The sequence below is a fragment of the Branchiostoma lanceolatum genome, chromosome 9 (genome assembly GCF_035083965.1).
Source record: "Branchiostoma lanceolatum isolate klBraLanc5 chromosome 9, klBraLanc5.hap2, whole genome shotgun sequence".
Lineage (NCBI taxonomy): Eukaryota > Metazoa > Chordata > Leptocardii > Amphioxiformes > Branchiostomatidae > Branchiostoma > Branchiostoma lanceolatum.
Window position 1 is genome coordinate 4,576,002 of NC_089730.1, and position 27,739 is coordinate 4,603,740.

At 39.3% G+C, this 27,739-nt stretch overlaps 2 protein-coding genes across 3 annotated transcripts; one reads left to right on the plus strand and one right to left on the minus strand.

Moving 5' to 3' along the window:
* The first annotated feature begins 51 nt into the window (after window positions 1–51).
* LOC136441997 (DNA repair protein SWI5 homolog) lies at window positions 52–27,709 on the plus strand. Its single transcript, XM_066438586.1, has 5 exons — window positions 52–101; window positions 385–433; window positions 24,821–24,942; window positions 25,506–25,600; window positions 26,157–27,709. The coding sequence occupies exons 1-5, from the start codon at window positions 67–69 to the stop codon at window positions 26,219–26,221; spliced, it is 366 nt and encodes a 121-aa protein (XP_066294683.1). The 5' UTR covers window positions 52–66; the 3' UTR covers window positions 26,222–27,709.
* LOC136442344 (transcriptional regulator Kaiso-like) lies at window positions 12,080–21,210 on the minus strand. Of its 2 annotated transcripts, none has more exons than XM_066439142.1 (5): window positions 21,033–21,210; window positions 18,860–19,054; window positions 16,054–17,179; window positions 13,608–13,757; window positions 12,080–12,868 (listed from the first exon to the last, which is right to left on the minus strand). In XM_066439142.1, the coding sequence occupies exons 1-5, from the start codon at window positions 21,173–21,175 to the stop codon at window positions 12,542–12,544; spliced, it is 1,941 nt and encodes a 646-aa protein (XP_066295239.1). In that variant the 5' UTR covers window positions 21,176–21,210; the 3' UTR covers window positions 12,080–12,541. The 2 variants fall into 2 exon arrangements, with proteins under 2 accessions (XP_066295239.1, XP_066295238.1); XM_066439141.1 differs by having other exon boundaries at window positions 13,608–13,781.
* Window positions 27,710–27,739: the final 30 nt, after the last annotated feature.

A 27,739-nucleotide genomic window follows, 5' to 3' on the forward strand; every position in this document is an offset into this window, starting at 1 on the left:
GCGCGTTACTTGCATCAGAAGACCGAGGAGAAGAAGTTTACTGTTGAGTTGAGAATCTGAAGAAATATGCAGACCCCGAAGATGAAAACTCCAGTGTCAAGGTTTGTACTTTTCCTGTGATGTCATCACCAAGTTTGATACGTTGTAAAGGTTGTTTATCTTAAGTAACTTACTCGTAAGTTAAGTAACATCAGTTACAGTATAAATGAGATTTTCTTTGGGTTTTACGTGAATGTTAGCATGATTTTAGTTTCTATTTCATGTGTACATTGAGAGTTAAAGACGACACTACAGCAAAACAACCAAAGAGTATACTGGTAAATGTCTGACAAGCTACTAGTAAACGAATGAATCTGAAAGTTAGTACATCTGTTTTTCTGCTAGGTTCAGACGAGGACCATCACGACCCCTCAACAGCAGCTTCAAATCACCGGTAAGTGGGAGGGTTGAAAATTGTGTAATTTTCCTGAAATCAAGGCTCATTATACACAATACAAAAGTTTCTGAAGCAATTTGACAGATTTTGTTAACAGTCAGATGATTCAGATATAGTATCCACTGTCTTTCCTCAGTCCCCGAGGAAAGATACTGTAATTCTTGTTTCTTTCACTGTAACTTTATGTTCACTGTTTTCATGATCACCTGTGTACTTCTACTAGTACTAGTATATGATTCCTTCACACATCCGTTCTGTAAATCACTTGCTGCCACCGTGAAGTTAAAGTTCAGTGAAAATGTCCATTTTCCTTACACCGTGAAATTTTGCTATGTCGTGAAGATAAAGTGAATTACAGTAGTGAATGACACATTTATCTGAAACATATGGCTGTTGTTTACAAAATCTATGAAGTTGCTTCAGAAACTTTTTTATTGTGTATTTTAATTTATTACCTGGATGTCTAATTTGTTCATCGACAAAGCTAAAGACTCATTACAACTTTTTACTTCACCCCAAGAGTGTTGAGTGCTGTTTTTGATGTGTATGTGCGTCTATCTATATCTGTGTGTGTGTGTGTATGTGTGTGTGTGTGTGCGCATGTGCGCGCGCATGTGTGTGTGTGTGTGTGTGCGTGTGTGTGTTTGTTTGTGTGTGTGTGTTTCCATGATTCCCAATATATGCAATGCAATGTCCTCACTCCTCAGTGCTGCTATTTTTGTCTGTGGGATGTTGCAAAGCAGTATGGTTAACGGAGTGAAGTTTGCTATCTCTGATTGCCTTATTCACTTGGTGTTGATAATAACTGTTATACATGTTCAGTAGTTGCAGTATGGTTATGCATATCAAGCCCATGTACTTGAACAGGTAGTGTAAAGGCACCCTCTAGCAGATTATTACTGAATTACAAGAATTTGTGCCTTCAATTAATGTGGTGAAGAGTCACAGAATTAGATTTTATTTGTTTGTTCAAGGTCATAAAGAATTATCAAAATCATCCATGAAGATTAAAATTAGCAAAATCATTATCATATCAGCTGCAGTAGGAGTTTCAGGCCTATCTACAAAAATGTTTACAGTTATATACACAAGTTCCTGGCAGGCCGTTGTGTTGGCCCCTTAGGATAGGCACTTCACACCTATTTCCTCAATTGACTCAGGTAAAAATGGGTACCTGTCTTCAGTTAGGGATATCCTCCCGGAAGTAAACCCAGAGGTCCCGTGTTTGAGGCGAGCCACATCTCAAGCACGTTAAATAACCCACAATTATTGAAACCAGTAGGGTCCTTCCTGGTGTGAGTGGTTCAAACCTTACACTTAGTTACAGTCTGGTCTCATCTTGAAAAGGTGACAGTGACCTGTTAAAAAAAGTTTTATGTCAATCTTTCTACAAATGTGGTAAATCACAATAAACAATCACAGGTAAAACACACCTGTAACCCCCTCGCTAGAGGTAGTAATACACCAGCATGCACCAAGTCCCTGAAATATTAAGCAGGTCTGAACTGAGACTGGACCAGATTTTGATTGAAAGTCACATCTTATAAATCTTGTACCACAGATGTTAGTCCCTGCACACAACCTGCTCAATGTTTTAAGAGTCCCGGCCTTCGATATTACTGTAAATCCATTTAGTTTCGCTGTGGTTTCATTTGTGGTAGATTAGAGAGGATTTTTTTGGGGTGTTTTAAATTTGCGGTTGAAACATTGCTGCAGAACAGTTAGCCTCCGTTGCAGTCCTTTTCCCCGCAGCGTGTTTTTTTTTTCCAATTTTTTTTTTTGGGGGGGGGGGGGGCGCCACGTATCTGCTTGGGATCCCGTATCCGCCGTGCCTCTGTGTCCGCTATAGACCCTGTGTCCGCTGCTGGGGAAGGACTGCGTTTTGTCGCTTCCAGCAAAGGCCCATCAAAAATCACTTATCACCATTGCCATGGATGTGCGAACTTCCCGTAATAAACACGGCCAGCGCGGGGAAATCTTCATGCCCCTTTGAGCAGCGACAACGTTCTAACGGTTGCCGGGATGTCTTTTCAAAACACGACGGACGGACACCTAAATGAACGAACCTTTCGCATTTTTTCCTTCGTACATCCATCAAAGTTGCTATAATGATTTTGTGCTTTTCGTGCAAGGAAACGTGGCTTAAACATGTCTCACAAACCGTGAGAAAGCTGCAATACTTTCTCTGCGCACGCTGCGCTAGACAATGGCCGATCATAATCTAACCCCTGACCCTTTGTTGTCTTCTCTGTCGTATAAGAAACACTCTAATTATAAGATCTCTTAGCTACGACGGCTGAATCCACAGAAGATATCAGCAATAGAAAGAAACATCAGGCCACATTTCAGACAATTTGTAACTCGACTTTGAAGACAACATGATAATCATTTGTAAGGAAGCATGCGTCACTTCACGTGGGCTTTGTGCAACGTAGCATTTGAATTGCTTCTCGTGGTAGTGTGAATTACTTCTCCCGGTAGTGTGAATTACTTCTCGCGGATACATTAATTGCCTTTGCTGGAAGCGACAAAACGCAGTCCTTCCCCAGCAGCGGACACAGGGTCTATAGCGGACACAGAGGCACGGCGGATACGGGATCCCAAGCAGATACGTGGCGCCCCCCCCCAAAAAAAAAAATTGAAAAAAAAAACACGCTGCGGGGAAAAGGACTGCAACGGAGGCTACAGAACAGTAGTCATACAAGGAGACATATTCATGGTGTCATGAATTTGCAATGGAGAGGTCACCAGAAAAACTGTGAAAATAAAACCACTGCAAAAGTTTCAAGGTTTACATGTACAGTATTAGGTGAGGGGTACTTTTTTGGCTTACTAATTAAGGCAGAATGCCATGCTACAGGCATTAAGGTTTAAGCCATCTCTGGTAGAAGCTTAAAAAATTGAGTGGAGTAAAGTTAACTATGATGGTTTCCTGGCCAAGATTTACTTTTAACTGTAATGGAGAAAGGTTTCTTCAATTTTTCTAATATGAACTCACTTGGTTAGTTAAGACTTTTTTGACTGTACCACGTACTTTAGTAAAGTGCACTTTCTTTGCACTGTAAAGCACAGTTTCTCTCCATTGTTCTTAAGAAGTGATGTTTATGTCTACAGTATTAGAACTGATGTAATGCAAGTTTGTCTGAAAAATTGCCAAAATGCATTTAGCAAAATTGTGATAGTTTATTCAATTTCCCTGGAGATATGTAGTATTCCTGTTCTTGTACTTTTTATAGAGTTTCAGCTGTCTTGGTCGGTATCAGTAACGATTTTCGTTCCCAATATTTTCTCTTCAGGTCACTAGCTTGTTGGGTACCAATAAATCAGTGATCTATATCAATATTTCCCATAACTATTGATTCTGTGACCTCGCAGTGCCGGAGAATTTGTGGTCTGAGACTGGATGTAAATCAGGCGACAGTTACGACGGCCCTCGATTTGTGGTTCAAGTACCTTAGAATTTCAGATGGTGCACCTAACCCAAAAATTTGGGTGCACAGAAGAAAAATATAAACCAACTCCTCTTCAGAGCTTGAATGGCTAACTTTTAATGAGTGATATAAGAAAGGCTTTTGTTTAGTATTTTTTTCTGACACTGAAATATTGTAAATGCATTTAAGTTTGCATGGTTTTTATTTTGCGGTAGGGAGAAAATGGAGTGTTCTCGGTGGTTTTAATTTCACATTTGAAACAACAGTAGCGCTACAGTCATAGGTGGGCAAAAAGTTTGGCGGTGGTTTTAAGTTCGCGCTGAAGAGTTCCTTGCTAAAGCCGCAAACATAAAACCACTGCGAACATTTCTGCGTTTACAGTACTGTATACTCACTGTATAGTACTTTTATATGTATATGTATACACAAAATATCTAGGTGCACCAATGCACCCACAGTCAAAAATTAGGTGCACAGCTCCAATTTTGGGTGCACATGATCCAGTATTTCAAGTACAACAAGAGATATGACAATGACAATATGAGAAAAAGTCATTTTATTCCAAATACCAGAAGAAATGTATATCACATGTATATATTACCCTTTACCAAAAGATACAAAAGTGAACAATTGCAACAAGATATATCTATATTGGATATGTAGTTTTTTATACACACATAACATGAAGCCACATAATATATTGCAAAGATCATTTGGCAAATATCTATATAACATTGTGTGTCTATATAAATTCTACTATTACATGCATTATGTTGCAAGTACAGAGAGCGACCTTTTTACTTCTGGGATGCTATGCCACTTTTGTGCCTTTCACTTAAGTCTTAGAACCTTGTGAAAAGTGGGAGAAAATTACCAATTATCAATATTATCAAAAAGTCTCAATACTGGCTCGAATGTGGTCTCAGTAAAAAGTGGAAAAATCTTCCAAATGTTCTTTCAACTTTACATGGTGGCTCTAGGGATATGTACTCTAACCTCTCAAATAGAAGTACCCCCTGGAATAGAAGTACCCCCCGGACAAATCTTCAAAATGTAATATAAGTACCCCCTGGAATAAAAGTACCCCCCGGAAAATTTCAAAAATCGACAGTCGAGGCTAGGTAAACTGTGTCCATAAATGTACAACTGTCATTGTCAGAGGGAAATAAGATAATAAGCACTGGTAGGTAACTTATATTTAGTCAATTATGCCATACCTATCAAGTATATAGATATTGAACAGAATAACTGTCCATAGCTTGTTCAAATCATGATGATCTTCCTCGCCTCTTCGTAAAATATAATAGTAATATTGAAAAATTGGGCATTGGTTCCCCACTATGACCCCTAACCGGGGGCCACGGTGCTTTCAAATTCAACAAGTGAAAATGTACATGATACATGCTTTTTCTACTTGGAACTTGAAGCAAGTGATCAAAGAAAATTGTTATATCATTTTATTATGACTGACAATCAGTGACACATAACAAAAATCATCAGAGTACTTAAGTTAAATGTACCTGATCATATTTTCTAAAGACATCAACCACAAAAAAACACAAATATGAACACAGTCCTTCCACAAAATTAATATGTCTATAAACTTTTGCTCCATAGCGTCGAAAACAAAGTGAGACGCTCGGATTTCGAGTTCCCGCGGTAAATCCCACAATATTGAACAGAGATCGACTGTAAAACTAGCTCAACGTCACAGACCGCACATACTAAGAAGTTACCCATTACCTGTTGACACTAGAAACCCGCGATGAACCGCCTAAATTGGGAAAATCTTACGAGTATTTAAAAAAAATGAACCCTCTGAAAATAAATATGGCCTTGTGTGTCTATCGTTGCCCAAAACATATAATATTTCCATGCGTTTACGGTATCATTTTAAAGATCGGTATCCGCACTACGCAATATGCTGCTAGTTTTACTGTCGCCATGCCTGAGAGTGGCAGCCATGTTTCGCGATTTCGCCCTGTTGTTTACCGAATCATATCGGACATATTTCTGCCGTTTTAGAGATTTTGTGGCCTCAAAACACATATTACAAGGGAAGTTAAGTTATGATTGTTGTTTTAACGTGTTACATGTCTTCTGCGAACAAATAATTCTTCCGCTGCGCTGCCGATACTACGGATATAGTGGTCAGGAAATTATTATTCCCCGTGCAGGCGTGCACCCTACTCCACACGTTTTTGATCAGCGTGCTTTGGTTTACGATATAAACAGAGACTATCAAAGTTATTTATATGAAAATTGTATTTTAAAATGTCAATGTCGCGTCTTTTTTTCCGGTTTACTCTGTAGCGTCATAGCGATATCGACCGATATGTTACGAGTGCCGCCAGGATACTTTTCACAAGGCCGTCAAAGCGGCGAGAAAATCAACGCCGGTAGGCCGAAAAATAGCGAATTACGGGCAAAAATACCGGGGAAATATGGGCAGATAAACGATTTTAGAGGGATTCCTGGTTTGCAAAGCCTCAATTTTTCAAAAAATAATAAACGTACTGTCTAGAATAAGAACGTACCGGGTGGAACTATGGGCGAAAAAAAATAAACGTACCGGTACGTTTATTTGAGAGGTGAGAGTAGAAGAAAGCTACATACATGTACAGTCAAACCTGTATTAGCGGTCACCTTTGCATAGCGGCCACCTGCCCATAGTGGTCACTTTTTGTCGGTCCCTTGGATTTTTCCCATTGACATAAGCATTAAGAATTAGGCTATAGCGGCCACCTGTCCAACGCGGTCGCGGCCAGACGATTTTCAGTCCCGCGGGTACAGTAACACTGTCGGTAACGGTCACGGCGCGCCGGTAGAAGCCGCATCGCCACCGCACGCCGGGTTCAAATTTTTAATTTTTTCATGCAGTTGTCAAATTTATGTGGACTCAACTGGATAGGATGATAATAAAGAAAACCAGAATGTTTTATCTTTGTTAGAAAATCCATGGTTTGACGCGAAGTCAGTATAATTTTCTTCACATGGCTTGCGTTTGTACATCGTAGCAAAATTGACCATTTCTGTGCATTTCGACTGGACAAATATTACGGCAGCTTTTTGGAAAATACAACTCGCACATGTAGCTGATGCGGTAAGTTCGGGAAATGTTTGAATGCCGGCCCAATATCCGTTTTCCCCGGTGCTCAAAGTCAAAACGTGTTTCGCGCGATTTTTAAAATGGCACTGATAGTCAGCAGCACAATACAGTATAATACGCTAAATTTATTTTTATTTTTAAGTATCACTGAGGATGATTACTTTACCAAAAGCTTCAAAAAAATATGATTAACATTAATATGATATAAAATTTGGGATATTGCAATTTTCTGAAAAGAAAAAAGCCATCAAAAGAGCGACCTTCTTCTGAGTACCCTATTAGCATAATGGTAGAAGCTGATAATGACAAGCGGGAAGCGAAACAACAACAGACTAAGGAAAACTATCGCCACGATTTTATGTTTCAAAACGGTCGAAAACGAACAGTAAGTGGCAACTGAGCAACATGTATTTTGTTCTTAACTAACTAGGTGGCATTTTGCTGCGAAGGACTTTGTTTCATATGATTAAAACTCGTTGGTGACGCGTGTGCCTGCAGCGAAGCAGTCGCGAAGGATCAAGAGTAGAGTATGGCGATGCTGGTCTGTACAGACATGAAGCCCGAGCAAGCCATGGATTTTGGAGTTGGCAGATACAATAATTCTTTTTTCAAGCCCATAATAGAAGTAAAAGAACAACAATCGACTTTCTAAAATGTGACTTACCTATGCAATGTTTACATGTGTACTGTACGGTGAATAAATGTATCTCAGTGGGTACTGAAAATATGTGTCACTCGTGGTCAATTAATCAACATTTTCTCCATAGCGGCCACCTGTCCTTAGCGGCCAGTTTTGGCCAGTCCATTGAGTGACCGCTATAGACAGGTTTGACTGTACTTACACGCTATATTTGTCATGGCACAGGGGATCGTGGCACATTTGCACACCAAAGATTAAACACAAAAACCTGGAATCCATACTTCTCAGTATTCTAAATGTGGTTCACTCCTATGATCGCTAATCTATGCAGAATAGTCCAGCACCTAGCCTGATTGAATCGTGCTACCGGTATGGTGGCCGGCCCAGCATCTGACGGGAGAAGCCAGAAAAGCCCCGGACAGCTAGAGTTTGTGTAACACAGAACTGGTGTACCCCCCCCCCCCCAAATGTTCGGTCCTTACGGCATGCATTATTTCAGGAATCAAACATTTCTCACAAAAGCAGTGTAACGGCAAGGAGGTTATATAGACTATATAACGTCCTTGGTAACGGATCAAACTTCTGAATGTTTGTTTGAAACCCGTCACCATGAAGAAATGAGGATTGTCTTGGAGCTAATCAGACGTCTTGTCTAATTTTAGGCGACTATTTAAAATTATGCCAATCATTTTTCTATTAGTGGGTGCTAGACTTTTCTGTGTGGAAGAAATCAGAAAAGTCAACCAGAGCAAGAATAGGATGGATAATAAACTATTCAACATCTACACAGAGCAAACCAATTCTCCTACACAAAGCTATACTCCCTAATACTTAAGTATGTTCATAATGAGAAAACTTGTCACATAGTCATAGACTCATAGTAACATTTTCTCAAAGAACTATTTGCACAAAACAAATTTGTTTTCTTTTGATCAAACAGATCATCATGTTCATAATGAAACACTGTATCGTGGAAGCCCCTCTGGAATGCTGGACTTAAAATTATACTGAATAAATATATAAATCTAAGTACCACCGCTTACATAAAAAGACTTCAAGGATAACTATTATACCTAGCAGCATATCTATAACAGCACAAATAAAATACATAATGATAAAGTAACTATTATAAGCTACGGTATTTACAAGTATGATTGCCAATAATATTATGAAAGAGGAATGATTGTATACCATTGATAATAAAAAACCATTATCACCCATAAAACAATATCATAACTTCTCCAAAACCAAACCCACTTCTATCAATGATTATCTATATCATTTCACCATGCCGTTCACACACAAGTTCCTACATTTCTCAATAAGTCGTACCTAACAATTCTTATACTGGCAATTTAAAAAGTAATACATGTATCTTAATATCCTGACTAGCACATGTGAATACTTTGAAGTGTACCTCTTTAAGCATGATGCCCATGCATTGGTTCAAGTAAGAGACCATAGTGACTTGAAATAACTCCTGAACAAATATGATTATAGACCGATCCTTTATGACTGGTTTAACTAATAAGAGAGTTGATAGTCCATCAAATTGTTCCATTTTTGCATTTCTGTTTTGACAAAAGGTGGGCAGGACTATAGGATCTGCCTACTGTAATTCACTTTATCTTCGAGGTGTAAGGAAAATGGACATTTTCACTGAACTTTAACTTCACAGTGGCAGCAAGTGATTTACAGAACGGATGTGTGAAGGAATCATGAATAGGTTTTTTCACGGTGATGATATGTTCACGGTACAGAGGTGACCAAGAAAACAGTGGACATAAAGTTACAGTGAAAGAAACAAGAATTACTAACAGTATTCAGGAAAACTTTAAATTTGTTCAATTCCCAATTGCAAAGTATTGGTATAGCTCCCTTTTAAACTACATGTAACGGATTATAGGAAATATTAATGGTGACACATAGGAAAGACATGGGAGGAACTATTTTATCCTGAAGGAGGGATACGCTTGTAAACTGGTGCCTTGTGGGTCTAAGTGGTACACCGATTTGTGGTTGATTAAGTACGCATTATAACAGGGGGCCATTAGACTCACTCTGGGGGTAATTAAGCATGGGAACAAAGTCGTTCAGTCAGTAGGGATTCATCGGAATGACAAGCAAGGGACAAATTCTGAATTCAGACTTTCTGGGACCTTCATTGTATATTCTATCCACACAAGTACTGTAATCGGTGGCATAAATAACGTTTTTGTCTCAGAAAATCTTACAAAAATTTGAGAATATTGCTCACTTTAGATGTAATACTTTTGTACCAGCCATACTTTGTACCTTGTACACATGTTGCGGAAGAAAGTTATCTTATTGACAAAAATATACGAAAAATTGGAAGTGTAACACATTTCAAGATAAAAATTCATCTTTCTTTTAAGGTATACTGGTAGTACATGTTGCAACTGAAATCAAGTTTAAAATACAATTAATAAACAAAAAATAACGTACAATATACTGTACATGAAGTCAAATGTTAAAAACTGTCTTTTCAAATTTAGGATGACCATGTTTAGAATAATTGTGTCGTAACAAGTTCTCACAAATGCTGTTGGATTAGGCAATAAAAATCAAACAAGTGAATGACTTGGAAAGTCTTGGAGGTATCTTTTCTGCGGAGTTGTAAAGTCTTACTCATACACATTTTAGTTTAGATTAAGAACTGTCTTTTTAAATTTAGGATGACCACGTTTAGAATAATTGTGCCGTACAAGTTCTCAAAAATTGTAGTTGGATAAAGCAATGAAATCAAACAAGTGACTGACTTGGTCGGTGACTTTTCGGCTGAGTTGTAAAGTCTGATTCATACCCCTGCATTAAAAACTGTTCCACCGTGCCCAATTGTGGACCGTATGAAATATGCATCAAGAGAAAATTGTCGAATATCCCTCGGAAACAGGTGAAAGGTATGGTTTAAATTATTCAATGCGGAAAGCTGCATTATTTAGAGCATTGATTCTCTCTCTGCATCAAAGATTCAAGTGTCGCAGTCGGGATTATGTAAAAGCTATCAAATCTGCTCCTAAAAAATTAATCATTTAAAACTAATTTACCTCAAGGCCTTGCAACTCATGAATTATCAATGGCCCTACTCTGTGTTGTTGCGTACACACTATGGACGTATAAATGCCTTTTTTATTGCCCACAATTACCGGACTTAAAGCTCGCTGCTTCTTAAAGCTTCAGTGTGGTTATTGTTATTGTTGGTTGTGCTTTTTTTTTTACCTCAAATGATCCAACACAATTAAAGAAACACTTTTGAAAAAATTTGCATGAAAACCGAACATTTTCAAGTTACAAAATTTGGTGGATTACTAATTTGTCAATATCTCAAGCATGACTGAAAGATGATGCAATCCAAAAGGTATCCTTTATCATTTCATATAAAACTTAAAGGCCTGATTGTAACAGTATTTTTTCATTTGACCAAGCTAGGAACAGTTTTCAAGCAAGTGACTACAACAATTGATGGACTGTATTGTATGGGCATTTGGATCCAATTCATGTATGCATCAATGTCCTTTTTCTTGAACCAAATGCGACATCACAAAATGAGAAAACATGACTGACTGGCTTGGTGGTCCTATAGAAAGCACTTACAAATGGCTAGAAGCCCTCCTCCTCCAAAATGGTCTTTTGATTGTAAATGCAAAGAAACAAAGAAACAAATAAAAAAGTTTGAAAATGCAAACTTTTAAAGTTTTAAATGAGAGCAAGTACTGGCTCAGATTGTAGTCCTTTACAGCACCACATGATCCTCACATATATATGAATGAATAAATAAATAGATAACAGGAAAAATATTAAATATGTCCCTCCATCCAAAAGGAAACTGGTCACAAAGTTCCTAGCGCAAAATTCAATCTTGAAATCTTCATTTTTGTAAAGAGAAAAAAAAAGTTACTGGCTTTGCTGTCCTTTGCAGCTTTGCAGCTTCATAATCATATGACTAATAAATAATAAAATACTTAATTTTCAAAAAAACATTTCTATCCGCCCCTTAAAAAAACTCACAAAATTTAGTGTTGAAAAGTTGACATGAGATTACCCATTGACTGGCTTTCTTGTTCTCACTAATACTACATTGTCATGGCCTATCATTATTTTTTTTCAAATTCAGCCAAAAGAGAGAAGATTTAGAAAATGGCCACGGAATTCATGGCACAAGATCTGAGGTCGGTTTTAATTTAAGAAATATTTCTTCCTCTTATCTGTTCAGTTTTTGCTGGGTTTCCATGGAAATCTTGTAGGTACATATCCAGCTGAGGTTTGAACAGTTGGTCTTATTCGTACAAAGAGTAGAATTTTATAAATGTTGTACAAACTGTGCAGTTTTTTGGAAGCCTCAAGTTCATAACTTAACCTAATAAACCCCCTACATAACTATAAAATAAGAAATTCTGATATGGATAAGCTTAATATATATATATATATATATATATATATATATATATATATATTATGGATCTTGTCCCACCCAGTAATAGCAGTAAAATATCAACTAGCAAAAATTACTGGCTATCGTGTATTATAACAAATTCAGCCTTTTCCAGTGTAACAAAGGATTACCAGTTCTGTAAATGCATTCAAGTTTGCTGTGATTTAATTTCGTGGTAAGAAGAAGTGGTTTCGATTTTGTGATAGCACTATAGTATAGTCACATACAGGCAGAAGACAACAAACATTTCCGCTGACAGTGGTTTAGAGTTTGCGGTAAAGATATTGCCGCGAAAACCGCGAACATGAAATTGCTGCAAACTAAAATGCATTTACATTTTACAGTTACTTTCTCCCCCGATTTTCAACCCTTTGTTATGACAGGAAAAGGTGGAAAAATTGTTACAATGTTGTATACTGACACAAAAGACCTTTTTATACTAATATACCTATAGCTTGCTATCTACAGCTAGCTAGTTGTTTATGGTAGAGTGTTTGTAGATGGTATGTCGGTACACGTTCCACCTGAGTTCCTCCACTACCGGCTTCAGCTTCGCCGCGTTGATGGCCCAGATCTGCCTCTGGTTCATGTCCCGCTTCCTCGTGAAGATTCCCTCGCGGTGTCCGCAGTCCAGCGCCGCGCTGACCTTGGTTCTGAGGACGGAGGGCGGGTACTCGGTCTCGATGGAGGGCTTGATGCGTTTCATGAGTGCGAGAATGTCTGGTTCTCCAAGCTCGTCGGCTTGTGAGACCAGGACCAGTTTCACCAGGGTGGGGATGTTCAGGTGGGGCTGTCCTACCTGGGATGGAGGAGAAATAGGATATTAGCTAGCAGGGCGTTAGGGCGTCTTCTGGATGCCCTGCACGAAAACAACAAGGAAAGGAACTGCACGGTCACTTTTGTTGAAGGTGGCCATTTGATTTTCATGTCGTAGATTTTTCAAACAGGCCAAAGACAAGGATCCATCATCCAAGACAACTTTCTCCTCAACAGGTGATATCTGCAACACACTTGCACAGTGAGTTAAGCCAAGAATGACCTCATTTTGCAATCATGCATATGTGGTAAAAAAAGTAAGGGAGTCATCTTCAATTCAGGTGAAGCATATTACTTTTAGTAGCTAGTAATAGGTACAATGCGGCTTCACAACAGCTCGCGTTTTTTGCCAAGCACACCGGGTCACCCCTACTCTTCTCGATAAGTGTGTTGGGTTCATTTGTTTGCAGAGGTTTAACGCTTGAGTCTTACACCTGAAGCTCCCTCATACTCCAGGCGGCTGGCTTTACGTCACCATCCAAAATGATGAATGCAATCCCTTACAAACTGTCTGAGCTGAGTGTCCGACACTAGGAAACTCTGGCCCACGGATACACGGAATTTGATTCAAATGGCCAAGTAACGGGGTTGTGTTACTGCTTGTGACACAGGGACATGCATATGTGACCGGGCCCTTACAAAGAAACAGACAAACAAACAAACAAACAAACAAACAAACAAACAAACAAAAAACAAACAAACAAACAAACAAACAAACAAACCTGTTCCTGGTCTGGTCGCTGGTTGACCCTCAGTGCCTGTAGAACGTTCTGCTGATCAGTGTTCTGCTGTGTTTTCTTGTTCTCAGTGTTTTTAACCTCACTTGTCGGACTCTGTGCCTCTCCCTCTGGTGCCTTGTCCGTACAGCTCACCTTTTTAGCAGGCAAAGGACATGTCTAGAAATATGGAATCTCACATAAATATACTTGTGACAAAAATAAGATATCGGTACCACAATAAACTGTGACTTACTTGAATCGCAATCTAGTATGAAGAATGCTTTTTCAAGTGAATCTTAATTATCTGTATAAAGGAATTTTGACCAAATAATAAAACTTTTGATATAAAAGATTTCAGGTAATGATTCTCTCTCTCTAAATTAGAGTCTAATGTCATTCATATATATATAGTGACTTTGTAGGTGCATTATATTTATATATATATATTTAATGCACATACAAAGTCACTTTCTTTATGGAATTTGACCAAATAGTACATGTAGGTAGTGAAAAGATGCTTCCATTTTGTTTCATCATTCAGGGCTCAAAATACTTTGTGCACCCAATATTAGAGCTGTGAACATAATTTTTGACTGTGGGTGCACCATTGCAGCTAATTTTTGTAGGCTATAGTATAGGGTAAAGGTACTATAATTGTACACTATATCGCTAGTACACAAAATATTCTTCAAATTTAAGTATCAGAAAAAGCAATGAAACCTTTGTTGTACATTGTAATAGACCTTTGAAGTGAGTTATAGGATTTCAGACCTAAGTTCTTAAGAGGGGCAATAGGTAATGACTTTTTGCTGACATTCTAATTCATTTATGTTGTGCGCCCAAAATTCTTTCTGTGCACCTAAATGTTAAGGTAAGGTGCAACCAGTCCAGTGCACTTACATGTGTATTCCCAAAAATGAACTTTGAGCCATGCAATTTAACCTCTTTAGTTCTATCGGCAGAGTGCATGAACATTTAATTTGAAATTTCAATCCATATCTATCTCTATATCTTAGTCCAGTGAAGTGATACATGTTGACAGTCATTTTCCGATCAGGCTAGACTGTCCATAGCCCGTAAGTGGATTATGGTTTGGTCTGATACATTTATTGCATCCTATACAGGGGTTTGTCCCATCTGATTATGGGAAAGCTAATCAAATTTGTAATGATAATCAAACTCAGGATATAAGGCCAGCTAGTGAACAATAAGAACATCTCTTTTACCAGTCTTAGGCCACACCAATTTTATTTGTTGATTCTCAGATTTTTTCAGAAAAAAATTGGAGCGACAGGGCTAAAAAAAAATCTTTTGCAAATAGTCATGGGTGAAGATAAAGGTTTACATAACATAAAGAATAATCAACTTTCAGCTTTGTATGGCTCATTTTTTGCAATGCACCCCTTTCTTTGACCTAGCAGTATAATTTCAGTAACAATATTACCCTTTGCCATGTACATGTAATATATGGATTGATATCGAGAAATGTAGTTTTAAAATTAAAACTTATGATCAATGTGACCACATCTTTTAGGTATGTGCAGGCCTTAATAATCTATTTTGGTGGCTATTGAGTTTTACAACTGAACAAGTAGTAAAATTGAGAAGGGGAATAGCGAATAGCAATTTTATTTATTTTTTTTCAAAATGGGAAAAACAGGAGAGGCTATTCCAAGAAGCAACAAACAAAATTGGCGGCACCTAATGAAAAGGGATTTTTACAACCACCTGTTCCATTTAAGTTTATACAAAACCCACCATTGTTGAAGGATAGCAGGTTACTAAGGTTTTGGGAGTTGAAGAGCGCTCTCAAAAAGAAATGTCAGACTCTGGCATTTACATAGTAAAAAGTCTGACTTGTGATTCTGCTTATGGATTGTCTTCCAGGTGTGAAGTGCTCACAAGAACTGAAACAGGCTTAATACAAAGATTCTCCAAAATAATTCTCATTAATTTAGAATAGAGACTGTAACATTGCTTCCAGGTCTCCAGCACTCCTTTCCAGGACGGACATTTGCTTGTTAGGCCACACCAATTTAATTTCTTGGTTAACAGATTTCTATTTTCCAAAAAAAAAATAAAAAATTAAAGAAAAAAGAAATCATGAAAACAGAAGGCTGGCCTTGCCTTCTGTTTTCAGCCTTCTGTTTTCATGAATTTTTTTTTCTAAATTTTTTTTGTGGAGAAAATAAAAATCCGTTAACCAAGAAATGAAATTGGTGTGGCCTTAGGATTCATAAAAATTTCACCCCCTCCATAAACAAATCTGAACTTCATGACATGAAACTGAAAATGACAGATTTCACAATGAAAATTAACAACATGGACTCCCAAACAATGAGTGGGACAGAAAGAAAATTAAAAGCTAGAGTAAGCCCAGAATTGCTCACAAGGAAAATACTGTAACATCAGTTTAAAGACGGTATCATAATAATGTAGCTCCACCCACCTGTAGCAGTACATTACTGTTAGGAGCTGTCACTAGCTGGAAGGGGTACTGCTGTAGTAGAGGTGTGACAGGGCTCAGACCGATGGGGTTAGGGATGAGGTGTATGATGGCTCCACCGGGCAGCTGGTTTACCTGCGGTATACACTGTGCCACCCCACTACCAGTCTGTGCTGCGATGTTGTTCAATGTGTTCAGGTTTAGATTCGCTGGCTGTAGGTATGGCACTGGCGCTGTCGCAACTTGCCTGATGGCGGTATTGGTACGGACGACTCCGGGGCTGATGACTTGTGAAGTATTAGTAATGGCACAACTGTCCGAATTCTCTGTCTTTACTGTGAGTTGGTTCACTGTGGTAGTAGCGGGAGGATATGTTGTACTGGAAGTGGTTGTGTTAACGTTGGAAGCATGACTTCTGGTGATTGGCCCGTTAGGGATGTGCTGTCCCACCGTGACGTTCGGAGGCACGACTTCTGCGTATTTAGGAGGACATTTTCCCGTCAACGCCCTCAAGTTGAAGGAGTTTTCCATCCCGTGGAGGGAGAAAGTGTTCTCGATCTTGATGTTCTCAAGCCCTGTGCTGTTTGTTGTAGGAGAGGCCTTGTTGCTTGAATTGTCTGTGGTTGTGTCATCAACTTTTGAAGATGTTGTATCTGTCAAGACGTCATCATCAGGACTTGTCGCATCCTTGTCTTTGTTTCCCTTTGATTCTTCAGACTTTTTCTGTGAGTTTTTGTCATCGTCATTCATAGGAGTGTCGTCTGGTAGACTGTGAAGGTCGGATGACGATCGCACCTTGTGGGGCCGCGGGTTTTTCCTTTGCCTCCGCGTCCGCCGCGGGCTCGACGCTTGAGAGACTGGCGTTGACGGAGACTCTACGGTTTTCTCCTCGTGTTTCGTAGACGGCGAGGGGCTGAGATCTAGAGGCGTATCGTTATTACGTTCACTCCCGTTTTCACCCTCTGCGTGATTGTGTGGTGACGGGGACAGGGCAACCTTTTTGCAGGAGTTGGTTGTCCTGTTGTCGTTGGTTGCCTCGTTGTCGGTTTGGTTTGAGGTTGCGTTGTTGTTTTCTGACGTATGAAGGTCTGACATCAGAATGTCTTCCAAGGGCTTGATCTCCAAGAACCTGTTACAAGTTAAAAGGAAATGAGAAACATTACAAACTTTTGTCATGTTTTTGACAACAAATACCCATATGACTGAAGCCAAAATCTCAAATCAGTCTGCCTTTGGAGAGCTCAAAAGTCAAACAACCACTGGACCAACCAACTTACAAATTAACTAACCTATTAACTAACTAACAAACCAACCAAACAAACAACTTATCAACCAACCAACAATTAACCAGCAAAAGTTATCTAACCAACCCATCCCTTCACCTATTGACGTTCGCACAAATCCACCACAACCCAATTGCAACCTTATGCATTACACATGTATTAAGGAAATCAGGTCCATTCAATGTGGTTGATTTGTGAAAATATTGTTAACTGATGTTTGATTATGTTAGACTTCAAGCAGTGATTGACCAGTTATTATCATTTGATATTCACTTACGTATGTATATAGCTATGGCAGTTGTTTTTTCCATTACTTATGATTTGATTATGAATCAGTTCTGTTTCTGTGGTGATTCCACTGCTATGATATGATACTGGTGATACTGGCTTCCTATTGGTATTTAATTTTCATATCACAAATCCCCTGAATTATTTCATGAATTGCCACAAACTGTCAGAGACAAAATAGTATAAACCCAAACAAAGAGAGACTGTGATGTGTGACAAAGGTTTTCTAACTTCTAAGAATTCCCCCGGGCTAGTTCCTGTTGAATTAAGCCTTCACCTTTTTTGAAGGGAACCAGTTTTTCGTTTTAACTCAAGTCACTGCACTATAACAATATGCCATGGATGCCAGTACCTTTCAATATAGACTACTAGCCTGAGGGTAACACTCAATACTTTGTTTGCCTTATGGCATAACACACAAGGTTTGTACTGATGAAGAGTACAAGCTGCGTATCTGGACAGATTTATGTGATCCACTCAACCACTCACACTGGGAAGGACCCCTACTCTTTTCGGTAAGTGTGGTGGGTTCTTTTACGTGCTCAAGGTGTGGCTTTCCTCAAACACGGAACCTCCATTTAACGTCCTATTTGAGGGGTGTCGCTAACCAAAGCTATACTCATTTCCGCCTGAGTGAAGTGTACATAGCCTTTCCCAAGGGCACAACGTCAATGGAGCATGTTGGGATTCGAACCAGCACCTCTGGGTTCCGTAATCATATGGGAGGGGGAAACAGGTCACCCTCCAAACTTGCGTCATTGACCCCTGACGATGAAACAAAGTCATTAACCTGACAATAAGACAACTATAACGCAACAGGGCGGGGACGTAAAATTAAACCGGAGGTCCCATGTATACGACAGCCTGTGACGTTAAAGAACCACCACGATATGAATAATAATATAATTAGGGGTCCACCCTGTTGCCTATTTGTTCAAAGTGATCAGTACTGTAAATTTATTTACTTTTGCCTTGACTTGATTTTGCACTAGAAGGGGAAAGGGGGTTTTGCTGTGTTTTAAATTTGCAGTTGAAACAATTCTGTAGTAAGGTTACTGTAACAGTTGTAGTAATACATTGGCCTACACGGAGCCTGTAGTTGCTCCTCTCAGTTGTATGTAATCATAGATGAGAAAACAAACAAACAAACAAACAGCACGGCTCTACCTTGATGTGAAGCCTGCAGTAACTCTTTCCGTGTTGACCATAGAAGTAAACAAAAAACAACAACAGCACACCTTGCGGCCTGTAGTAGCTCCTCCCAGCTGCATCTCTCCGTGTTGACGACAGACGTGTAGATGAACTCCAGAGCGGTCTCCAGTCCTGCGGAGCTGACCTCGCTGAGCTGTGCCACAGCGCCCTCCAGGCGCGGCCTACCCTGGTTAAACTCCAACAGGCTGCAGAAGTAATTACTGGCCGCGGCGAGCACACACCTGGGCAAAAACAACACAAGAGACTGTACATCATCATCATTATCATCAGGCTGCAGCAATCACAGCTACATGTATAGCATCAGGGCTCGGGTCACCTTCTGCATCCCCTAGTAGGTTCTGGTCGTAGGTCAGGTACTGTAAATGCAGAAATGTTTGCGGTGGTTTTATGTTAGCGGTTTTCGCGGCGACCGTTTCACCGCGAACTTAAAATATTCTTGTCCAATGCAGCTGTAGTAGTAATAGTATGTGCTAGAGCGCTGCCGCCAACTTAAAACCACCGCAAACACTCCATTTTCACCCTAGCCCGAAAAAAAACCCACGCGAACTTAAATGCATTTTCAGTAGCTTGTCATCTAGCATCCTGGGTGCCTTCTGCCACGTGTTGGGACATGGAGGGCATATATGTCCTGAGTCCTTTACGAGCATTCTGAGGGTGTGTCCAATAAAGCGCTTTCTGACTCAGAGAGAGAGAGAGATTGTACATGCTTCTGCTAATCTAGATATGATAAATAGAAAAAAAAACTCCACTGCAATTCCAGAACAACCTACTAGAGGGCCCAAACTTATGTCACTAAGCTTTCTAAGATCTATGCAACATCCCAAAATCGTGACCACATCATGTCCAGAACATGAGGTATCAAAACCGGAAGTAGTGCTGCAGTACCATATAACAAGCCACTAGAGGGCCTAAAACATAATCATTTTGACGTCTCATCAAGACCTACCCGCGAACCAAATATCAAGACAACCCACTCTGGCCTTCTTGAGTTATCATGATTTAACAACTGGAAGTAAAGACAGAACCACCAAACCAAAAACATATTAATATTCCCCTCCATTTCCATGCAGGCAATAAAGATATGGGGAAACCATGCCACGAAAACAGAGGTGTCACTGAGTGCCATCTAGATATTGCAGATGTTTTGTCACACCCCACTTTTCCTTAGTCTGGCCCTCCCAACTAGAGACCTGCCCATGGCACAATTCTTATTTACAGGGACTGTCTTATTTGCATAATGATAGTGATTATACCCATTTAGTTAGCAATTGGTTGTACAATCTACCTGTCCTAGATTTTGAGATTTACCAGTTTCTATATATAGGGCACTGACAGCTACTACAATTTTCCACCTCAGTCTATAATATTAGCTACATAATTTTGTACAGCTAATTCATGGAAAAATAATATTTGTCCTTTTTCTACAGCCTACAGCCTAAGAAAAAAGTAAGAGTAAGACAATGTCACATACAGTCAAGGCATATCAGACTTTTGTCAGTTGAAATTTAAAAAGAAATTTGCAAAGCAGATTTATAAAAACAGACTGGAGTGTATAATCTCAGGTATTGGGTGTGTCGGTTAGAGACATAATCGTTCCTTTAGAGATCATATTGTCAAATTAATACCTTGAGGCAAACATCGTCATATTCATATGTCATGTTTTGTTGCTTAGATACAGCTAGGACCGGTTTTCCCAGTTTGGAAATGTCACTAGACGGGCTCTACCCATCGCCTCGACTATTTGCACGTAGCCGATATTTCACACACATGACTTGTTGCAGGACTGTTCAAACCGACTGTCATAAAAAGTGTCCGTTTCTAAGTGCCGACAGACACGATTCGATATCCTTAAACAGCCCACGTGGCAGTCTATGTCACCAACAATAGGAGCCTATAGAAAAATTTATAAACAAGTCTCACAAAGACAGTAAGGGGGAAAATTTTGTAAAAATTCTGCATCAAAACAATGCATAATTTTGAACCTGTATATTCCATGCGGAATACCACAACCCAAAATTTCAATTGTTATGGCTACAGTGATTGTACGTGCACGCAATGATAGCATTGGTGTTCAAAGTAAACACTTCAATCAGTGTTTTGACTAGAGCTCAGGTTGAGTGCTATTGAGGTCAACACAAATGACTGTAGTGTACGGTATATAAACTTGGGCATACGAGCGCCTTAGAACGAACACCTTACCTGTGTGCGGGGTATTTCCGCCCCTCGGCCACTACGATGATGTCGCAGTGCCTGCCAGCCTGCTGTTGTAGCGCGAGGTTGTGTAGTAGCTGGCGTCCGAAGTTCAAGCTGAGGATTGTACTACCGCAGGGCAGCTCTGCCATCTTCAAAAGGTGCAGCAGGCAGCCCTCAGCCGCTGAATATTCATGAGCACTGGGAGGATCAGTCTATTATCTAGGCAGGGGTGCTGTTTATTGGGGATCATCCCTTTGTATTGCCGGCCATTTGAGGTCATCATATTTTTATTGCTTTAAACAATAAGCAAGGTGAAGGACCCTTTTTTGTCTTCTTTTAAGAAGCATCCAGAAAGCAAGAGAATTTGCAAAATAAAAGTCTTAAAATGAAGGTGACGTGAAATCTTTTTTGTCACTTTGCGAGTCATTTCGGTAGAAAAGGTGTTTACAAAAGGCACTACCAAGACGGCTTGTGGTGAATTTTAGAGTGACGATGTTTGGGTTGTATTTCTCAATTTTTGTGCCATTTTTTCCATTTTTTTCTCTTTTGAAAAATCTTGTCCAAATCAATTCTTTATTACTACTTCCTTTAAATTTGACTGCAGATCTGAAATATATGATTATAGATTGGTGAAAACAACACTGCTAATCTAGCAGAGATTTACACTATTTGAAAGCTGTTTTATTATTCGTATGTAATTTTGTACAGCAACCCCCCTATCGTTTACCTGGTCTGGCCCAGCCAACTAGAGTCCTGCCCTATGGCACTTTGCCATTTCACTCTTATTTACATCCAAATCACAATTTTCCCCTGAAGCATAATTCTCTAATGTTGGGACATAAATTATCTGTTTCAAATTCATAACAGGAACAGGAACAGAGTTAAAGGGACACAATTTTAAAATATTTTTGTGTGGTACTTTAAAGTCACGCTAATTAACTTAATGGTTTTGCCTGTTTCACATATCCAAATCAAAAATAGCAAAAACTTATTCATTATTAATGAAGCATTTACCGCTTGTGTAAACAAACACTAGACACATTAAGAAATTTTTTCTACTATGATGATGTTTGTTTGCAATGCTTGTACATGTACTATATAACAGAAAATTGAGTTCTAAGAAACTAGAAAGTGAAATGATTAAAATTGTTTGCAATCTTATAGTTTGTGTCAATTTCTAAGAAAAGGCATAAATATTTTGCCTTCTATTTGTTGCAAGTTTATTTTCTTCATTTCTGTTGTTATAGGTCTGTCTCAAATCAGTTTCTTTTAAGTTTCTCATTCAATATTGCGTCGTAAATAAGAAGAGTTTGGTTCTTAAATGTACCTATTCAAAGCCAGACAACAACTCTTTATTATGGTTGAATGATTATCATGTTTTTAAGTAACGTTACAGCTTGTTCGAGTTATTTCACGTCCACTGAACTACAAAGATAGCTTCAGACCGAGCCACCACCTCTGGACAAAGCATTATTATTCATCCGATTGGTTCTCAAGGTTGAAAAGTCGTTGAACAACATCTTCACTGATTTAATGTGTTAACGACTGACGTACTCTCTGACGTCATATATTGTTTGCTTAATGCATAACCGGTAAAGTTTGCCTTTAGGCGTAACACGCCAATTTTGTACACTGTAAGTTCAAGCTGCGTAAGACTTGACTGTATGGTTTGATCCATGCACACCTGGATCGAGCCATACTCTTTTCGATAAGTGTGGTGGGTTCTTTAACGTGCTCGAGGTGTGGCTCTCCTCAAACACTGCTATACATCCCATCCGAGACAACATCCCTAACCCAAGCTAGGTACTCATTTCCGAGTGAGGAAATAGGTGTAAAATGTCTTTCCAAAGGACACGATATTAAGGCCTACTTGCGGGAGTCAAACCCAGAACCTTTAGCCAATAACCCTAACCACACAACCACCTTGCCATCGCTGGCATATTTGTCGTTCTTTGCTGGAATATTTTATATGGAAGCCAACCGCCGGCATAAATTATTAATTCAGCCTCAGTATTTGATGGTATGGAAATGTTAGCAAAAATAGTCCTTTACAAACATTGATGTTATGAATAAATGATGCTGTGTTGAATAATACATGTTGTTTTGATTTCAAATGCATAGGATGTGAATAATTTATAGATATTGGATGTGAATAATTTATTATCGGCTTTTCCATTAGAAGTTAACCCACACACATGTAGTGTTGTGTTGGAATATGTAGGACTAGAATTACTGTTTGTATGGTGTGTTAAAACGGGGAATGATTAGTTTTAACAATTTGATAAGCGGACAGTTACTGAGTGTCCTCTTCAGATTTTGAGAACTCCTGTTACATTTCTTTAACCTTTAGCACTCTGAAGTAGCCGTTTGGCACCCAATTCCCTGTTTATATAGAGTTAGGCAGCAGGGAGAAGGTTAAGATACTTATTTCATAATGACATTTTTTCACACCTTGAATTTGTACTGTAACAGTTACAGATCTTTCTCTATTTGTAGTAGTAATCTTTAAAAAAGAAGGTAAAGTGGTCAAACCTCAGACTGAGGACGAAGCATGACGCTTTTTCGTTAGCTAGTATTGCAATGCCGCTTCGCTACGGCTCGCATTTTTGGCCAAGCACACCGGGTCACCCCTACTCTTCTCGATGTGTGTTGGGTTCTTTTACGTGCAGAGGTTTGACGCTTGAGGCTTATGCCTTAAGCTCCCTCATACACAGGGCCGCTGGCTTTACATCACCATCCGAAATGACGAATGCAATCCCTTACAACATAACCGAGCTGGAGTCGACCCCTTGGATCGAACCTGGGCTGTATTTACATGTATTTCTGTCAACTTGTTGAGCAATAATGGTAGGGTCCTGTCCCACACGCAATGCTTTCTGCACTCCCCCATGCTTTCTGGACTGTCCCCATGCTTTCAACACTGTCCCTCCCCCAATGCTTTCTGAACCATCCCCTATATTAGTTCTGAGTTTGCTTCAGTTCTCAATCAGTAAATGCATCACAGAGTCCTTTTCTATTTCAGCCCACCTAACATGCACAATCCAAGTCATTTGTACATTATCTGCCAAACAGTTTGGTCTCATCTGTACGTTTCGTTTCCTGTTGGATTTAAAAGACCTACTAATAGCCAGGTGTAACTTGTGGGCAATGAATGCTTTGTAAAAGATAAACCCTAGGTACAGTTTTGTGGGCCTAAATAAATGTTATAATGGTGACATGATTGACCATCTGGTAAAATTCTAGCTTACAAAAGCAGATGTCATACATGTAATTATATCAATTTTCAACAAAGTATTACTACATTCTGATACAATAACTACATTAAACATGACTTTGTATATAGTACCAGGTGTTCCAAATGTGGCCATTGTTGGGTATTTGATTACTACATCCCCAGGGGAGTTGTGTTTGGCTGTGTGTGTGTGTGAGTGAGTGTGTGCGTGCATGCGTGTGTGTGAGTGTGTGCGTGTGTGTCTGTCTGTGTGTGTGGGTGCGTGTGTGTGTGTGTGTGTGCGTGCATGTGTGTGTGTGTGTGTGTGCATCTGTGCTGTAAATGTATGTGTGTGTGTGTGCATGCGTGCATCTGTGTGTGTGTCTGTATGCGTGTTTGTGTACATTGCGTCTGTTTCTATATTTTTGTGTTTCTGCAATTCCCAATAATACAGTCTCAGTGCTCCTATTTGAAAGTCTTGAAGAATTGCAAAGCTTAGTCTTGGTAAGGGGGTGATGTCTGCCATCTCTGATTGCCCTGTCTTAAAATTTGTTATAAAAGTTTCTGTGTCCGCTTTGTCCAGGTGAGGTCCCCTGCCCCCAAACCCCCTGCAGCTGAGGACCAGACATCCCTAGCTAAGGAAGTGGAGATGTTGAGGAAAAGAGAGGCAGAACTGAAGGAGCAGTTAGCACAGCTGCAGCAAGAGTAGGTTTTATTGCACTGTTTTGCCAATGTTGGAATTATCTTTACCAAGACGGTTATGCGTTCAGTAACGACTATCTGGTTTTGTAGGGTTATGTGTTGTTTCTGTGAGGCAGCAAAGCTCAAGAAGCTGAATTTTGATGTTTTTTGACATATGGTTACATGTATCTCTATCTAGAAGTAGATCTACTTATCATAATCCTGAGGAAGATTGCAGAAGGGTTAATATTCATTTATTTATTCTTGGATACCAGAAAATGTGGCGTCAAATGGCCAAGTAGCTAGGCTAGTGCCAGTAGTGGACACCGGATTGAGAGGTCACAGATTTGATTCCTGGCGTTGTTTCCTCACTAGACTTTCCTCAATCCACCCAGGTATAAAAATGGGTAACTCACTTCGGTTGGGGAGGTAAAAGACAGTTTAAACAGAGGAAATTGGGCCACATCTTCCAATAATCTGCCCTAGACACAGTTGGTTATAACCCATTGTCAATACAACCCCAAAAAGGCTATTGGACTATCTTTACCTATCAGAAATTGATAATTAAGTAACTGTTAATTTTGCAGAGGGTACCATGAGGATGACCTGCCTGAGTGTATCCAGGTGCTGCACAGGTACAACGAGATGAAGGATATAGGACAGATGCTGCTGGGGAGACTAGGTCGGTACTTCTTTCACTTTCTGTTGTATTTTCTCACTGGGTCTCCTTATGGGAGCGGTTGGGTTCATAACGGGATGGCTGTTCTTCATTGTTTCCTTCATTTTTCATTACCTTGTATATTTACCTGCTCACTCTTTTTGTTTCCTATGGAAACGCTGACAAACAAGAAATAGAATTGGTGTGGCCTTTTTTAATCATTTTTTTGCCAGCGTTTCAGTTTGAAAAATGTTCCCTTTAATCAGCTGCTATACTTACTAAGTTATTAGAATGAAAGTGTTATATAAGAAGTAGTCTCAGTCTCAGAGTGTTTAGGGTGGACCTCTTTCTGAAGCTGCAGTTTTTATGTGCACCACAAGGGGTCTCTGTTAAATAGGTAGCAAAGTACAGTACTGCTAAACCTAATTGTATGATATAGAGACTGAAAACATGTGTTCTGGATTTCAGCATTAAGCTCCTTTGACCACATGATATGCCTTTAAAACCATTGTGCACATCGAATTTAATGCTTAAATACATTTTGAACTTCGATACTTGTTTGTATCTTCCCCCTGTTTAGCTACTTTGGAAGGAGTGACCACAAGAGAAATGTACCAAAAGTTTGAGCTGAACCTGGAGGACTGAAGAAGTGAAACTCATCACAGCTGTATGCTTATTGCAGAACTGTGCTTATTTCTGAAGTTCAACAGCCGTGAATTACTGGACTTGGACACGGAAATGTCGATCAGGGCATCAGAATGGCAATGTGTCATTGCATGGAGGTTATAGAAAAGTTCTCTAAGACTTGAAAGTTTTCTTTCCCATCTAAGTTTGAAGTTCATATGCCCTTGGATATATGTTACAAGTTCAACTTCATGGTCCTGTGGCTTGTTGCTGCTTGGCAAGAAAATTGTGTGTTTGAATCCTTTCCTAATGTCATTTAGATGTTTGGCATCAATGCTACTGGAACAGATAGCAGAATGTGACATTGTAACAGTGGGGTTCAAGCGCCTCCAACTGACCAGTCTAACTGGTCTAGACCTTTTAGCCTAGTGGATATTAGGCGTGCGTGCCTGTGATCTGGCTGCCCGGTTTCAGCGTGGGTTCGAGTCCCGGGGGCCAGGAGACTGTTCTACTCGCTTCTTTGTTTCAACATTGCTAGCCTGACTAGATCACGCTTCTAGTAACCCTTCCACTATGGTATGGCCCAATCAGCCCCTGACAGTGACAGTAAGAGTTTATGTAACACAGGCTAGGACACCACAAGCTATGGTCTACTGATTATTGTGCTAACCAGAAAAGTGTATAGTATACACAGTCATGTATATTATTTATATAGGGTAAGATTGTATGTAAAAATGAAGAGAAGGGCAGAGGCAACAACGGACATTTTCATAAGTTTATTGATTGTGTTGGTTCAACTTTACATAATATGGTGCATTGTTTGTGATAAATATACAAGTGAAAGAATAGGAAATATGACAGAAGATATACATAAAATCAAGACACAGACACCTCAAGAATATTCCTTGTCTGGAATAATAACATCACAGTAACAAAAAATGCTGAACAACAAATAAAAGCCTGTATGTACAGCATCTTTTGTAAATAAAACTTTGCTGTAGTTCACCCCAAAAGTATTTTTCCAAGTCATGATTTTGCAACAATTTCCACAATTAGTACAAATCTCAAATCAATAAGCTGGCAGATATTATATTTTGACGATTGTATACTTAGTATATTTACAGTGATTTGTCAAATTGATTATTCCTTCAACAGGTGTTAATAGATTATAATTACTTGTATGATTAAACTTGTTTGGATCCTAGTGTTCAGTAAATCAATGACATTAGTCACATTTTATGTAATGACCACATAACTGACCACCTCCTAATAGCAACTGTATGCAGATTCAGTTCCCTTGACTTTAGGAAAAAGAACATGGAAGGAACAAATTTGACGTGACCCAATCCTAGTGTTGGAAAATAGCACTATATACAACAGCATTATAATTTAGGAATGCCAGATGCCTTAAGCTGGGCCCACCACAAGATTCTTGCGGTCTTTCCCCCTTAAGACATCAGGAAATGCTTCTTTAGTTTCCCATTAGTCTCATAGTAATCCTTTCAAAAATTGGGGTAGTAGCATTGTAACATACAGTGA

What these genes read in the sequence shown, in the direction of transcription:
- LOC136441997 (XM_066438586.1), top strand. Translation starts at nt 67, where the DNA reads ATGCAGACCCCGAAGATGAAAACTCCAGTGTCAAG. An exon ending in ATGAAAACTCCAGTGTCAAG is followed by an intron (nt 102 to 384) that starts GTTTGTACTTTT and finishes TTTTTCTGCTAG; the next exon opens with GTTCAGACGAGGACCATCAC. An exon ending in ACAGCAGCTTCAAATCACCG is followed by an intron (nt 434 to 24,820) that starts GTAAGTGGGAGG and finishes CGCTTTGTCCAG; the next exon opens with GTGAGGTCCCCTGCCCCCAA.
- LOC136442344 (XM_066439141.1), bottom strand. Translation starts at nt 21,175, where the DNA reads ATGGCAGAGCTGCCCTGCGGTAGTACAATCCTCAGCTTGAACTTCGGA. An exon ending in CGGAAATACCCCGCACACAG is followed by an intron (nt 19,055 to 21,032) that starts GTAAGGTGTTCG and finishes GTTTTTGCCCAG; the next exon opens with GTGTGTGCTCGCCGCGGCCA. An exon ending in GAGCTACTACAGGCCGCAAG is followed by an intron (nt 17,180 to 18,859) that starts GTGTGCTGTTGT and finishes AACTTGTAACAG; the next exon opens with GTTCTTGGAGATCAAGCCCT.